General features: G+C 38.1%; 1 protein-coding gene across 3 annotated transcripts in view; it reads right to left on the reverse strand.

Annotated features, from left to right (window-relative positions):
* Positions 1-16,127, reverse strand: part of LOC149231503 (ABC transporter G family member 35-like) — a 111,378-nt gene that overhangs the window by 71,845 nt on the left and 23,406 nt on the right. For all 3 annotated transcript variants that reach the window (XM_089379207.1, XM_089379208.1, XM_089379209.1), the window contains exons 3-5: positions 13,374-13,458; positions 13,058-13,217; positions 12,833-12,909 (exon numbers count right to left, since the gene is read on the reverse strand). In XM_089379207.1, coding sequence (XP_089235333.1) covers positions 12,833-12,909; positions 13,058-13,217; positions 13,374-13,458 — 322 coding nt within the window. The remainder of the gene's footprint in view (positions 1-12,832; positions 12,910-13,057; positions 13,218-13,373; positions 13,459-16,127) is intronic.

Raw genomic sequence — 16,127 nt, forward strand, 5'->3', positions numbered from 1 at the left:
CTCCAAAACTTAGAAAAGGTTTCATGAGAAAAGCCTTAGAAACACCTCAATTAGATTAATTAGCCTATAATTAAATATTCCCTAAGTCTAACCTAGGAAAAGTGGTTAATTAAATCAGATTAATTGAGGGAGGTCGATTTTGCTCTAGAGACTTCTGGAAAAGTTAATTGATGGAGTCAAGATGATTATAGCCATCGATTGAGATATGATCATGGTCGTTGGTTTCCCAACAGAAGATTCTAAGAGCAGGGTTTATGGAGTTTGGACAACATATCAAGTGAGTTCAAGTAGTTCCACTTTCCCAATTGCAGTTATTCAGAAAGGGCGTAGTTGAAGTTAGGGAGACACCAACAACGAGGTATTCAGTAGTGAGAATTTCCAGAGAAATTCTCATGAGGCTTCCAGTTTTCCGAAGGAGGAAAGGAGGTCGAGTTATTTCCAACATAGGAAAGCAAGTTGAGGCAGTATGAGCTTGCCAGTCGAGCTAGTGCATGCTTCAGGGTCAACAGTGCCTGTGCCAATACTGGAATAGATTCTGGAGGTACATCGAGCTGCCTAGGAGTGAAGTAGCAGGAAATATGAATTCTGGGAAAATATTCCATAGTAAAGTGTGAGTTACCCAAAGCATAATTGCACATTCTAGAGACGAATGTAAGTTGCCAGAAGGAAGGCTGAGTTAATAGCTAGAGGAAAAAGGGTTTTCCCAGTATATTTGACAAAGGAGAAAATTGTAAGCTGGAGCTTTTCCAGTGAAACGGAAAAGCAGTCGTAATTCTCTATTTCCCTGAATAATAATAAAACCCTCATTTGCTGCACTTTTTTCCCTTTGGGGTTTTTCTAGGAATAATTGTCCAAAAATAACGGTGTTAAAATTATTGTGTGTGTGTGTATTATTTTTTCAGTTATGTAATTTATTTTCCGCAATGTTTTTACTTGTGAAGATTGCAATAGTGAGTTATTCGTTATTTGTCGTAAGTTAATTACAGAAAACAAATAAATTGCATAAGTTAGGAGAATAATATCCAATAGCTGCAATTGTGGAAATTTCACATGGGATACGTGAAAGACAAAGCTAAATATTTTTGTGTCCATTAGATTGGCCTAAACAAGCTTTTAATTCACTAATTATTTCTATTATATCATATATTGGCTGTCCAAAGTGATTTGTAGATATAATATTCATTTTTGGTCAAGTCAATTTTCAACCCTCACGGTTGTGGGCTCAATTCTGGGTAGTCATATTGCAGATTTAATATCTTTCAAACTACTTACCCAAATTGAGTGTTCTTGTTCTCATTGGAAATCTCTTTGATAGTATTAACATCTTTAACAAAGCTCCTTGAAAGTGGCCCTATGCTTGTTGGCCTGCTGCACTCTTGAGAAATATTAAAAGTATAGATATGAACAGTAAGCATATTTTCTTATTATAGCCACATAGAACAGGTATAACATCTCTATTTATCATTCTATTGTGGTAAGAAGCCATTATACTCAATTTTTGGTGTTTCTAACTCATATTTCTAACATATTGAGTATTTTTCCATTGCTGGTATGTGTTATCAATTGGCTATCATGTCATAGATCAGATCAAATTTTGTCTTCATACTAACTCCTACTCTTTCCATCTACTGGATTAAGCATTGGTATACTTATTTGTTGGTTGAGTTGTTGTATGAAAGGATACTACCGTGACTTTTAGTGGGAATTGGCCTAAAATGAGAGAAATATGATGAGGTGGCCTTGAGCGTATTTGTAATAGTGCTTACCATGTAGCAGTCTTGGTAGAACCTTGCCAACAGTGTTAAATTGAGTGGTAACAGATCTGACCCTTATATGCACATTTGAGAGGAGAGTCAGATTGCACTTGCATAATTGGTAGAAGAAGCTATACTTTAGAATGGCCTTTGGAGGGCTAGAGTTGTCCACTTGGACAACACCCTGGAGGTTGAAGCATGGATTTTGAAACCACTTGCCCACTTTCGAGAATGATTGGATATGGTATTTATTGATTTGATAGAGGAAAAGGAGCATTGAAAGGCCTTTGGAGGTTGAATGCTACAAGTTTAAGCCCTTATTTGACAAAAATGTACCTCTATGGGGATTTTGATGTATATTTTGTACATGTGGCATGAATTACCCCTTATTTTATGTAATTTGATTAGTTAATTGGTGAAGAGGGCCTTTTGCCCCTCCATAGGTTAGATTAGGGGTTTTTAGCATAGAAAATTAATATTTTAATGTAAAGGAAGTTGAACATCTCTTCTATAAATAGAGATGCACTTCTTCTCATTTTTCATAGTTTGATTGGGGGAAAATCCCTTAGCAATTCTCAAATTTCTGAAACTTTTTGGAGTTATTTTGTCATGGAGTTGGTTCTTTTGATGGAAGACTAAGGTGCCTCATTGATTAGACTAATTGTGGACGCCTTTTCAAGTTTGATGGATGATTCATGGCAAGGGTTTATTGGATGTATTATGTGCAAGTGTGCTTATCAAGTGGTGAAGGAACATTTTCCTTGTATTGTTCCTAAATAGATCTTATCTTGTAAACCGTAGGAAGGTTTCTAGTGGAGAACCTTCCCTTGATATTGTCTTAAAAGCTTGTTAAAGGAAATAGGAGGATCTTCTAGGGTTAGTAGTGGACAACCCTAGTTATCACCCCAGAGTGTGATATCCTAATGATATTAATGATCAACCTTAGGTATCACCCAATATCCATTCTTTGTATTCTTCAAGAGAGACATATTTGACCCCATATTTCCCAATGAAAAGACATTAGATTTCGGTCCTCCCATCACACTTAATACTCTAATTTTTTTCAAAACACTTTGTTGTGTTTAATCTTCATATCACCTTGAGCTTCATTGTGTTAAAACCTTGGCAATATTAACCTAGGGAAGCCCCTTTTGAGCCAAAGGAGAGTTGGCTTGAAGTGTAGAAGAGGGTTGGTAAGTGTTAGTTTCTATAGCATCGGAGGTGTTCTAGTCTCTAAACTTTGTGGAGAAGATAAAACACATGAGTTCTCCATAACCCATAAATCATTTTAGGAAATTCCACCTAGAAGTTTCTCAATTAGATTATTAGCCTATTTTTAATTATTTCTTAAGTCTAAACTTAGGAAAAGGGGTTAATTAATCAGAATTAATTGAGATAACGTGTGAATCATCTAGAAAATCACATGGATCAACACAGAATTAATCTGGGCCCTTCATTAAGTTTTAATCTTGACTGTTGGAGGTCCAATAGAGGATTATAAGAAGTCGATGGGTAGATGGAGAACACATTTGTGAGAATCACAAAGAGTTTGATTTCCTTGGAGAGTTCGATTTTTCCAAAAAGCCAATAGTGTTGGAATAGTTCGAGTTTCAGAAGGAAGCAGAGACAAAAAGGGGTAGAGACAGTGAGGCCAGAGAAAGCCTTCCAGATCTAGCAAGTACATTTGCAGAGAAGCAGAGATAGCTACAGTGAAGCTGACGCAGGGGTTACGCATAAGCCTCTAGAGGCAGTTCGATTTTGCTAGGGAAAAATCGAGTTTCAATTCCATAGGCCAAAAAGCCATTCCAGAGGTCAGGAGAGACGTTTTCCTAGTCAGCAACATACTAGATGGCTTGAAGAGCAGTTGATTCAGGTTGAGCGTAGAAGGGACTGCGTTAGAGTGACACAGGCATGCACAAAAGCAATTTGGACAGCTCACTTGGAGTTGTAATCAAAGCCCGTATTTTCCTGTGGGGTGAGGAAAATTCCTCACTAGATTTTTGCCAGTATTTTTCACTCTAGGATAGCCAAATTCGACATCCTATTGTACACAAAATTTCTCCCTGTTGCATAATAATAAAAACCCTCAGTTTTTGCACTGATTTTCCCAAGTTGGGTTTTTCTGGGGACATTTGTCCAAATATGTTAATTTTGATGTCTGTGTACTAGCATTTCTCAGTTTCCAGTGCTATTATTTTCTGTAGTTTTATTTGTGAAGGTTGCAATGTGAATTATTTGGTATTTGTCGTAGTAGATAAATTGTTAAATTAATCAAAAATTAGAAAAATAATTTCCAGTAGCTGCAATAGGATTTCAGACTTGAAATTTTCACAGTAAGGTGAAGGTGACCCCTCTTAGTTTCACTCACATCATACTTGAGCTTTCAAACTTTAATTCTATAAGTGTGATTTTATGTGATAACAAACCCTAATTGTGATTTATCCTAAATTGTTTATTGCAAGCATATATATTTTATTTGGGGTCATTTTTATTTATCATAGAAAATCTAGAATCTAACTTTGCATAAATCGGATCCAAGTTAAATTTTTTTTTTTTTTTTGGCCGCAGAAAAATCAAACTTTTTACTAAGAAAATAAAAAGTTACAACTGTAGATACCAGAGGCATTACTGACCATGTGTGATCAAAAAGAAAATCACAGAGTGGCTGAGTAGTCACAATCATTAACCATGAGCATATGCAATACTCTGAAATATCTAGTAAAAAGACACATCAAAATCGAGCCTCTCCATATACTGGAGAAAACAACCCAGATAAAGTGTTGTTAAAAAATAATCATTGTATCATATAGTATCCATGATAAAGAAAATAATACAAGTTGTATCAGCTAAAAACATTGATATACTTGTATCCATCAACCTGAGAAATAGTGAAAATAATAAAAACATGCATATGAAACATCATCTGTTGAAAGGTTGTTGATCGGTTCCCTGAATCCTTCCTTCTTCAATTTCTCTTATATTCCATCTATCCAAAGCCTATTGTATGCCCTCCTTAGAAAGGAGGTTCGCCTCAATATTGCATTCCCTATATATGTGGCACACAAAAATATAGTCAAAACCCTGTTTTAAATGTAAATTTTCTTCAAGGAGAGGAAGCAAAGTGTGATTTTGACATCTCTGAAGTTCATTAAACCAGTTTATCACATTTAAGGAGTCACCAAATATTTGAACTAAAATAATCCCAATTTCCCAGATCCAACATAATAATAGTTTCAAGGACAAAAGTTCTGCATAATTGTATGTCCCATTCCCAAGGCCAACCAAAGCTTTTAAATTCCTTTGGTTGTTGATGTGTAAAACCAAACCTGCCCCACATATGTTCTGAGTATCCGAGGCGCCATCAAAATAAGCCCACAAGATTTGAAGATTTATATGTTTCTCTCTGATGATTCGAGAAGGAGGGGCTGCAGATGAGGAGGGGATGAGAGAGAGAATAGTATCACACTAAATAGCAATGAGGTAGGGATGAAGGAATGGCACAGTTAATATCTTTGTTTCTAGCCAACCAAACTCCCCATGAGATCATTGGTGGGATATTTCTCAAATTTTCATCATGCACCGAATTCCACCAATCTTGCCAAGCCTTGGCTATGTTTGCTCCTCTCCAGTTCAAACTAAGACCCCAGAGTCTCAGGGTGTCCTCCCAAAATTTTAAAGTAAAAGGGCAGCTTAAGAACAAATGGTTTACTGATTTATCTAAGATTTTACTTAGCGTACACCAACCCGGGCCATGCTTGTTTCTTTTTTGTAGATTATCCCATGTTGGCACCTTGTTTCTAATGATGCACCAGAAAAATAATCTTGCCTTTGCTGGGCATTTCAGTTTCCATAGTAATTTCCACCATCATGTCTGCTCCCCCTGTACCTGTCTATCCATTTGATAGAGGTATCCAAATTTAGGAGAATAATTACTTGTAGGCGCATAGACCCATCTAAGATCATCTGCTCGATCCCTTATTCTGACCTAAGTTCATTGCAGTTTTCCAGTGTAGTTTTCCCAATCAGCTACCCATTAAGGGTCTAAGTGAAGGTCTACGACTGGTTTCCAACCTTGATGCCACACCAAGGATGCCTCAACATCTGCCACCTGATTCAAGAAAAATATACCTTGGTTGATGAGAAAAACAGATAAGTCCCTTGGAAGCTCATATCCTTCATTGCATCCAACCCACAGATCTATACCAATTCTAAATTTCTCCCATTCCCATTATGCCAAGCAAGTCCGGCTTTTATAACCCTAAAGGAGTCCACAGTCGCTTTCCAGATAGCCAAAGCATTTTATGATTTTTTATCTATACTGCGTATCCATTCCTCAAAAGGAATGGGGTCAATATATTTCCTTTTTGCTGCTGCAGTCCAGAGATTATCCTTTGATAAGATATACCACCCAGATTTTGCTACCGGATCTTTTAAAAATAGAGGGAGGTCCTTTATTCCCCAACCTCCCCATGCATTTGGGAGAGCTATTTTATCCCAAGCCACCCATGGAAGAACTCCTTCCTCCTTTGCGTCCACCCATAAAAATTGACCACACAATTTCCTGATCTAGGAAAGGATTCCTTTGGGGACCCAGGTGAGCACAAGCTAATAAACCGAAATTGCAATTATGACCGATTTAATTAAAACCAGCTTGCCAGCCCTCGAGAGGCATTTATAACTCCAGTGTTTTATTCGCTTTTCCATTTTGGCCAGCAACCACATCCAGTCATGTTTTTTATATGAATCTGGCTTGAGATGGAAGCCAAGGTATTTGAAACTGTCCTTCATAGGTTTAACTTCAAATGGAAGGAAAGTATGAATTCTAGTAATTTCTTCAAATGAGAAACCTTCATGAACTAGTGACGATTTATGATCATTTATGCACATACCTGTAGCTTTGAGAAACAGGTCGAGTGATGCTTTCAAATGCTAAATATCACCTCTAGATCCATCTCTAAATAGGAGAATATCGTCAACAAATAGTAGATGAGTTACAAACATATTTGTAGCTACTTCAATCCCTTTGAGGTTTCCCCTTCGTTTTTCTATAAGAATCAAGTGGCTCAGTCCTTTAGCCGCCAGTAAAAAGAGGAGTGGTGATAGGGGGCACCCCTATCTAAGCTCTCTCTGATTGTGGAAAAGGGGGGATGCAGCTCCATTGATTAAAACGACAAAACTAACATTAGTAATGCATCCCATCACCCAATTGATAAAGCCAATGTCAAAACCCAGATGATTAAGAAAAAGACGAAGATAGATCCGACTTATTCTATCATATTCCTTTGATATGTCGATTTTTACTATCAATCCTTTCCTTTTGCTCTTTTTGATACTATCCATAGTCTCCTGAGTGACACCTATGGCTTCATGAATTTGTCTACCATCTAAAAACCCAAATCATTAGCAACATTTTTTTAAAGAATTGGTTTTAGCCGAACAACAATTTCTTTTGCAATTATTTTGTAGATACAATTACAAAGAGAGATTGGTCTGAATTCCTCAAATGATTTTGGGTCATCATTTTTTGGAATTAGAGCCAGAAAAGTAGAGTTGAAAGGCTCATAAACCTGTCCTTTTAATCTGGATTCCTCCACCACCAAAGTGAGTTCATCTCCCAGACTGTCAAAGAAATGTTGGAAGAATTCCATCATCCAACCATCCAACCCCGGACTCCTATCTCTCCGCATAGATTTTAAGACTCCTTCGACTTCTCCTTTTGTGATTGGAGCTATGAGCGTTTCATTTTCTTCTTCCTCCGGAAATCTAGGGAAAAGTTGGGTGACCTTAATGACTTCAGCTATCAGCGCTTTTTCAGGATCTCTAAAAATGTTTTGAAATGGCCTCTCCCTAGAGATGCTATCTCATGGAAATATTTTCCAGTGCTTCCATATTCTTTTTTCATTTCTCATATAGTGTTAGAATTCTTTCTGCCTTCTGCATAATTTTGAAAAAACTTAGAGTTTTCGTCCCCTGATGCTAGCCAAATGGATTTGCTTTTGAGTCTCCACTGATCTTCTTTATCTTTTAGGATCTTTCTTTTAGAGGTTTCTAGTTGCTTTATCCTTTCCTTTGATTCTTCTGTCACATAACCTTCTCCCTCCGAACATTCTAGTTTTTCTATGGATTCCTCAATGATTTTTAGTTCAGAATCTTCCCTTATCCTTTTTTCCTTTGCCCAAAGAATAGTTGCTTGATTCCTTCTTTTTAGATTTTCCATAAACAGATGTGCAAAGGAATGGTCCAGGTCAGGGGCTAAAGGAACCCAAGCGACCTTTACCAGCTCATTGAAACCAATTTCTTTAAGCCAAGCTGGATTGAACTTAAAAGGAGAACCAGGCTTCCTATTGATCCCCTTCAATTCCAAGAAAATAGGGAAATGGTCCAAATCTCCACCCGCCCCTACCCATTGTTATGCTCTTAACCTGCAAAACGATACCCAAATATAGAATATGCGAAGAGAAGATACCCAGAACACATAACAACAATGATTTTATTATTCAGAGAGTAATGTTCACTTGCCTCTTCGAGGGGGCAACCTCCGATAGAGCAGAGCTGGATTACAAAATAAGACACCATGCTCCTCGCGGGGAGTCTCTATCCTTTATATATGACTCATACATGCAATACCACGGACCAATACCGTGGGTTTTATTAATACCATCTATCTAATACTACGGCCCATTTGCAACTAACTGTGGTCCCGTCATTAATTGCGGGTTAACCACTTACAATTATTAATATGGGCTTTATTGACTCGTGACTATGACGTGATCCCATTACATAAATAAGGGGGTTAGGGTGGGACCCTAACACCCATTGTCTAAAAAGGGTGATGTTGTTTATTAGATCTTCCTTCATCAGAAAATGATCCAGCCTTTTTGCCACCCTAGCCTCACCCGAGGGCCTATTTCTCCAAGTAGGCCCATTTTTTATTAAGTTAATGTCAATAAGATTACAACCCATCAATTTGTTCACAAATAAATTTTCAAGTAGGTCAGCTTGTGCTTGTGACCCCCAAGTTTCAGACAAACCCAGAGAGAAGTTGAAGTCCCCTCCCACCAAGTTTGAGACATTCATGAAGGATTTTGAATTTTGGAAAACCACCCTGTCATGACATGACCCACAAATGTTTATAAAAGATAGTTCCATACAAAGATTCGAGGAATAGATCTCATCCCCCAGGACCATATATGATCCCCGTGAGTTTAATAGCCTCAAGCTACTATCTTTAAACCCCATAGCTAACCCCCTCAGATCTTCCCTTCGCGTCCAAGGTCACAAAAGACCAGCTCGACATCAATTTGTTGAGTGATACCAGGACAAATTCACCATTTCCCAGGGTTTATTGAAGCATAATTACATTTGGGTTTGAATTTCTGAAGAGATATTTCAGTGCTAGCTTCTTTCGGGTGCTAGAAAACCCCATACAGTTTAAGATGATACCATCATTTTGTAACCACCATAGGGGATTGCGTTGCTTTAAGCGCCGCTTTCGGAGAGAATTGTTTACCATCTGCTATATCTAGCTTTTCTTTGATTTGAGCCTTAGATATGTTTGATTTCCTACCTCTAGGCTTCCCTAATTTGGGGGGCTCATGTAAAACTCCTAGGCCTCCAAAGGATAAAGAAGGGAGGTCCTTCTTGTCACGAGGTCGCAAATTATAGTGGAAAGCCAATGCAGATGAAACAAGGGGAGGATATGGATCCGGGTTGGTCGGTGTAGACACAGATAAATTCAAAGCAAGGATAGATGTGATGATACTGTCCAAACCATAAGAAAAACTAAAAACAAGAGGCGTTTCAGAAGATTAATGCCTGGAGGGACCAGGCCTAGGATAATTATCAAGTAAAGAGTGAAAAGATGAGGATAAAGAGGAAGGGGGGTCAATACTCGCAGTCTAGGAAGGAGGGTCGATGATTTGAATGGCTTCTAAGGCCTCTAGCTATCGGTATTCCTCCACCGCTTCTTGTCATTCATGCACTGGGACCGGGATGTCTTCAACCTCCATCTATTCTGGATCATCAACCCTTTGCTCCCCATCTTCCTGATTTTGATTTAAATCTTCCTCCTTTGCAATTACTGGACCTTCATTCCTAAGAGCTCCCCCATGCCTTCTTCTTCTCTGAAACCCCAGAGGGAAATCACGCGCCAAATGACCATGTTTATGGCATTTGTGGCATCAGAAGGGTAGTTCCTCATAGTCAATAAGTTGGGTATGTGTGTAACCCTGGAGCTAGAGTTCTATTTTTTCCTCGAGACCCTCCTAGGATCGATCTTTACTAGGAATTGGGCTACGATCCTGCACTTTGTTTCGTTGAAAGACATATCTGCTCCAAGAAAGATCTCGAGTTTGTTCCCTATCGCCTTAAACACATCTTCCGTTAATAACTGAGGAGGCAACACTGGTAACCAGACCCAGACCGATATTTCCTCGAGCTTTTCTCTTTGTGCATCAAACAACGGCGTCCATCGCTTAAAGAGAATTGGAGAAATCCCAAACGACCAATTTCTCTCAAGGACCCATTCAAGGGCTTCATTTTTGTTGAATCTTACCATAAACCATCCCTGCGCCAAGGTGATCACCTCAGCATGGTTCTTTGGTGCTCCCTTCCACGCCTTTGAAATCCATTCAGAGATGTAGTTGGCCAAATAATTCCTGCCCTTCGCTCTCCCGAATATGATGAGTTTTGATGCTTCCATTGCCTTATCAATTTGAATGTCAACCCCAAGGACAAGGTTCAGGATCTCTGCCTTCTTTCTTATACATTTACCTTTTTTCCTTTTCAACCCAGAGGACTGGCCTTTCTCCTTCTCAATAGCCGCATGTTGGGTCTGATCTCCCTATGAAGTATTAGGATCTTCGGGTCTCCGCTCAAAAGCTTCATCTGTCAACACCCTATGTATAGTAATCTCCCCTGTTTCTGCATTCTGCCTTTCCTTATCTGACCTGAAATTCAAACCCTCCACCGATGACCCTGGGAACCTGAAACCTAGTCCTCCACCATACTCAACTCCAGTGACTTCTTGGTTGTTTACAAGTCCTTGAAACTGCTTTACCTCTGCATGGGGTTCGTGGATTTCTCCGTCCTTTCACTCTGGATTACCCAAACCTTCTTCAACCCTCTGCTTCAGCAAAAATTTAATGGCTAGGGTTCTATCAACCCTCTGTGGCGAGCCCTTATCTTTTACATACAAGTTATTGATCAAGCATGATTTAAGCCCTTCACTTCCCCATTGCCCACAACTCTGGACAATATCTTCAAGACCTCCCGTGAAAACTACCACACCATAAATATCCAAAGGGGGTTTGGGGCTTACCAGGAGATTCACCAACTGCCTTGTGGAGAACTCCATTGCATTCGCTCGAGCTAATTGACCATCCTTAAACCCTTTGTCAAAGTCCCAGAATGCTGCAATGGAAGGAAAACTCTTGTCTTCATCCAGGAATCCTAATCCTCTTTCAGGTTTCCTCACCTACCGGGGAAAATCCATATTGCCGGTTGGAGATCGTGCTGGAAGCCTTACCTTGTCCAAATTCTGCTAAGTTGGCTCAACCCCCCATATTGATAAGATATCTTCTAGCTCAAGCTCCAAGTCGACGAAGTCTCACGGGCTGACCATTTCCCCAGCCTAAGAGAGTAATAATAAAAATAAAATGTTGTCTAGTTTCTTGCCCTGGTAAAAACCCTCGAGTTGGTGATTTGACTATAAAAAGACCATAGGAAAATTAACCTCCTTTCTGTTACCCGCCCATTAACCCAAACACCTCCTGTATGCACGATAAACCAAGAAAAAAATGTCAATGCCATGTGTGCTCCAAATGTACAAAGATTGTTGTCCATGGTCGCCATCCGTGCAGCTATGGCTGCCTTCCAACAGTGATCCCTAGACGAACAAACCCTGAAACCCTAGTTGTCACCATCATCATTCGACCATCCACACATCATCTGTCGTTTACATGCCTTCATCACTCTTATTTGTTAACACTACTCAGCTGCAATTTAATTAATTCTAGTGCTTTGACATAATCATAATCACATCCTAGACTTATCTTTTAATTCACAATTTAGAATCATATTTCAAGGTTCATATATCAAATATCTAATTGTGATTTTCCTTAAGCTTTGCATTTCAAGATTTCCCTTTCACTAAAGGCTATTTTTATTCATTAAAGAAAATCTAAAATTTTCTCTTGCATAATGCAAATCAAAGTTGTAATTGTCGATCAAGTCTAGTCACTTTGACATAGTTGTAGTCACATTCTAGACTTGTCTCTTAAATCATAATTTGAAGTTATTTCAGGTTTTACATATTTAAAACCAAATTGTGATTTAACCTAAGTTTGTTCTTCAATAATTCATCATTTTACTTGGGAGCTTGATTATTTACACAAATCTAGAATTTCGTTTTGCATACCATTAATTAGATTTGTAATCCAACTCTTCAACCTTAGTTTCATAATTGCAAGAGTTTGAGCAAGTGGTTCTCACCCACTAGGCTCAAATCTGGAAATTTCCCTCATTAAGTAACATAAACCAGATTTGAGTTTGATCTACATAATTCTTAATTGCTTTATATCTAAGTGGAGATATGTGATGTATGCTTGTTTCGATTAACGCTAAATCAACTTGTATGAAGCACCACATCACTAAGCATAGAATCTTTCGACTTTGAAAGTTATAGTTTTATCGATTTCAATTCTTTATCATCAGAATAACTCTTTTTGTTTGTGGTTAATCATCTTAAACATTTACTTGCTTGCACTCTCATAATCAATCACATAATTTAGGGATACCCCCCTTGGCCTTAGAGAACCGGCCCAGATTGAAGAGGAGGTTGTATTGAGGTGACAATGATACAACTCCTAATAGTTGCCTTAAAGTTGCATCCATGGATTAGGGTTTTTTCACTTGGTGCAAGATGAAAATTAACATGGCCTTTTGTTAGACATTAAAAAAGTTATCTTATCTATTAATAGTAGAAACCTAAGTACTTTTTTTGCAAAAAAAGGAAAAGATCATACATAACCTTTTACAGGTTTCATGATATTGAAATACAACAGCTCCTGGTAACTCACCTTCATATACATGTCTATATCTGTTTCTGGAAGAATGCCAGCTTCTCTTTCTCTTTTTCTTATTTCCAACAGCAAATCTACATATAGGCCAGAAAATGAATTCTCAGACATTCCATGGAATGAAATTTCAGCTCAACATTATTCATACACGATACAAGCAGCAGGTTAAAAGTATGACAACAAAGATTAAATCAAATGAAAAATCATCTATGGAAGATCACACACCGTGCCTAGTACCCACTCCTTGGCAACGAACTGCGAAATCAAATGTTTCCCTAACCTTCATCTCTGCAATATGCAGATCATGTTGGCTGATATAAGCTGATGTCTTCTGGGCAACAAACTCGTTGAGTTGAAATCCATTGTATGAGACATGGCCCCTTCTCTATCAGAATATGAGGTTATAAAATTGGTATAAGTCTTTAAATAAAATGCAAAGTTGGTATATTTATGAATATGACCATTAAACATGCTAAAATTTCTAATAGTAGTCTGCAACCAAGACCATCAGCATAAAGCATGAAAATTTTCAAGTAATAACCTTCAATATAGGGTCTAATTGTCCTGCAAGAGCCAAGAGCAAGGTTGTCTTCCCACACCCAGGTGGTCCCAGCAGAAGAGTAACCCTGCATCATGTCCATGATTCAAAATAAGTTATCATAAAATATATTCTTTGTATAAATTAGTTGGATGTCGAAAACAGCATGAAGTTCAACATAGCCCATATTTTGTCTATGACAACTTATATTATGTAACGTTTGCATGAGATCCAAGTTTGTATGTGATAGAAGAATAAATAGAATAGGAAGTTTAATTAGAATGTGAATACTAGGATGTGTTAGACCTCGAGAACCACTAACAACAGTTAAATAGTTGAAAGATTTAAATGTTGACCAGGACAACAATTTGCATTATTTACAATTAAAACATACTAGTAAATTTTCGAATATTTGACAGAAATTTGAAATTTCCCAATATCTAAAATAACTTCTAAAACTTGCAGTATTGACAAGACTTTAAATTATACATACTAGATTTATTTGAAAGGATAAATTACCAACATTTTAAAATAAGAGTCTCACCTTAACATCAAGATATATAGTAAAACAGAGGTTAGGGCACCATAAAACACTCACAATACTATGTCCATAACCAAGACTTAGTCAAAAATAAAAGGCCACTTCATTGATTTCAAATATATTGGAAATGGTATTCAAAAGATCAAAATGTCAGTAAGAAGAAAAATGCCAATAAGCAAGCAACACTACATAATACCCCTTGCATTGCATGAATATTCGCCTTGTGATTTCATCACACTTGACAGATATTAACAAATGACACTTACGGATTATTGACAGATACAAGGGCGTTATTATGGATGCACACTTTTTCTCTAGCACTTCCCTTATGGCTTGCTCCAACCATTGCCTCAAAGGTGAGTGTATGGTATCAAGAGCAAAGGGGTAGTTCCATAAACAGATATTTTTTCCAATGTTGAAAACATCGCGATCAAGAATAAATCGGCGAGGGGAAAAAATTGGAAAAATCAGGAAAATTTTGGAAAAATCAGGAAAAAATCAGCAAATACAAAAATATTCATTTTTTTCAATTTTTTGAATATCTAAAGCATCTACAACCTAAAATAAATACATTGACACATAAATATGATAAAAGAACTAATATATAAGATGTGTAATATCATTTTTAGTGCTACATCACACATAATAGTGAATCATGTCCTGAATAGTAAGTCCTGACTCCTGAGTCCCAAATCAGCCTCAAAATATCAACAAAAAATATAATAATGTATCTCATATCATGAGTCATAATGTCATATACAATGAAATGAACCAAATAACTAATACTATTGATTGCCTCTGCCCCTCTTGCAAGAAAATGCAATAGTTTTCCCTCTAGATGTAGATGCCAGTGGAGTTGGAATCTGTTGTGCTCTAGACGCTGAAGAACTAGGAGCTACATGAGGTAGACCACGTCCTCTACTGGTGACAGGGGTAGCCTGGGTAGGTGGTGTCACCTCCTCCTCCTGTTGCTCCTCCTACTCCTCCTTCTCCTCTCCCTCTATCCCCTCCACTACCTCCTGCTCTAACTAATCATCGATAGACTCCATGAGAGGCCTCTCGGCCTCAACCCTCCATGCAGCAGTGGTGTCAATCCCAACCAATGAGATGGCCTCCATATCAGGTGTCGTCTCAAATTGCCTCACCCACAATCGAAGATTGTAGTAGACGTAGACCATGTCATTAAGTCGTTGGGACTCCAACTTGTACAAAGGTCATAAAATTATAGTTATAAAAAAAATATTATTTAATGAATTCAAAAAATTAATTGGAAATTTGGAATATTTTAAGTTTTAAGTTTAACCTATTGCGCTTCTTGGTGTGTATTTTTTCAAATACACTTGAGTTGTGCTCGCATCATGAGAAGCTACATGTTTGGCTGAGGATTCGAATGGCAAGCTATCACAGATGGGGTACTCTAGCACCATAGCTTCTCCACCATGCATCTACAACAAAATTACAAATAAGATAAACATAAGAAAAAAATGAAAGTTGAAAGTTGAAGCAAAGTATGAAGTTATGAACTTGAAGAGACAATGAAATTTGAAACAAACTAAAAAATACCTGGCATTTTAGTCTTCCTATCACAGCCATTTCAAAGCTAAATATGCCACCTGCCATCCTGTATCTCCATTTCTTTGGAGATTTCTGCACATTCTGCTAGAGATGGCACCATCCTCTGAACACAATTGAAGAATCCATCCATGACCTCGACATCAAAAAGAACCCACAGGGGTAAGCAAATGCAGGTTGCAGGCAGATCCCTGCAGCATGAATGGAACGATGGAGTGTTGTTCCATCGTTCATCAATCATTGCCCATAGGAGGAGTTGTTTCTGAAACCCCTCATCTCCCTTATCATCATAGTAGGTCCGAATGGATTCTTTGGCCTTGTCCATGGCCTCATACAAGCAGCCCTTTGCGGGCTCGTCACCATCAACTAATCGAAGAACCTTTACCAAAGGTTCAGTAATGCTGCACACCTCCCACACTCCCGCCCAGAAGCTTTCCTGTATGAAACTAATCTGCATATGGCCTCTCCCTCTAGTTTGTGGCTAAATGCTAAAGCACACCATTGATCTGAAAGAAACATTCTCTTCACATCCCACATAGAATTCAAGAGGGATTGAAGAGATATGAAACTGGTGGCAAACTGTGGAATGGAGGGGCGCACTCCTTGTTTTTGGTGAATGTTCTCATCAAATGAAGCACAGATGC

This window comes from Pinus tabuliformis, chromosome J (assembly GCF_031772625.1).
Source record: "Pinus tabuliformis cultivar Carrire ecotype Pingquan chromosome J, CPIR1, whole genome shotgun sequence".
Lineage (NCBI taxonomy): Eukaryota > Viridiplantae > Streptophyta > Pinopsida > Pinales > Pinaceae > Pinus > Pinus tabuliformis.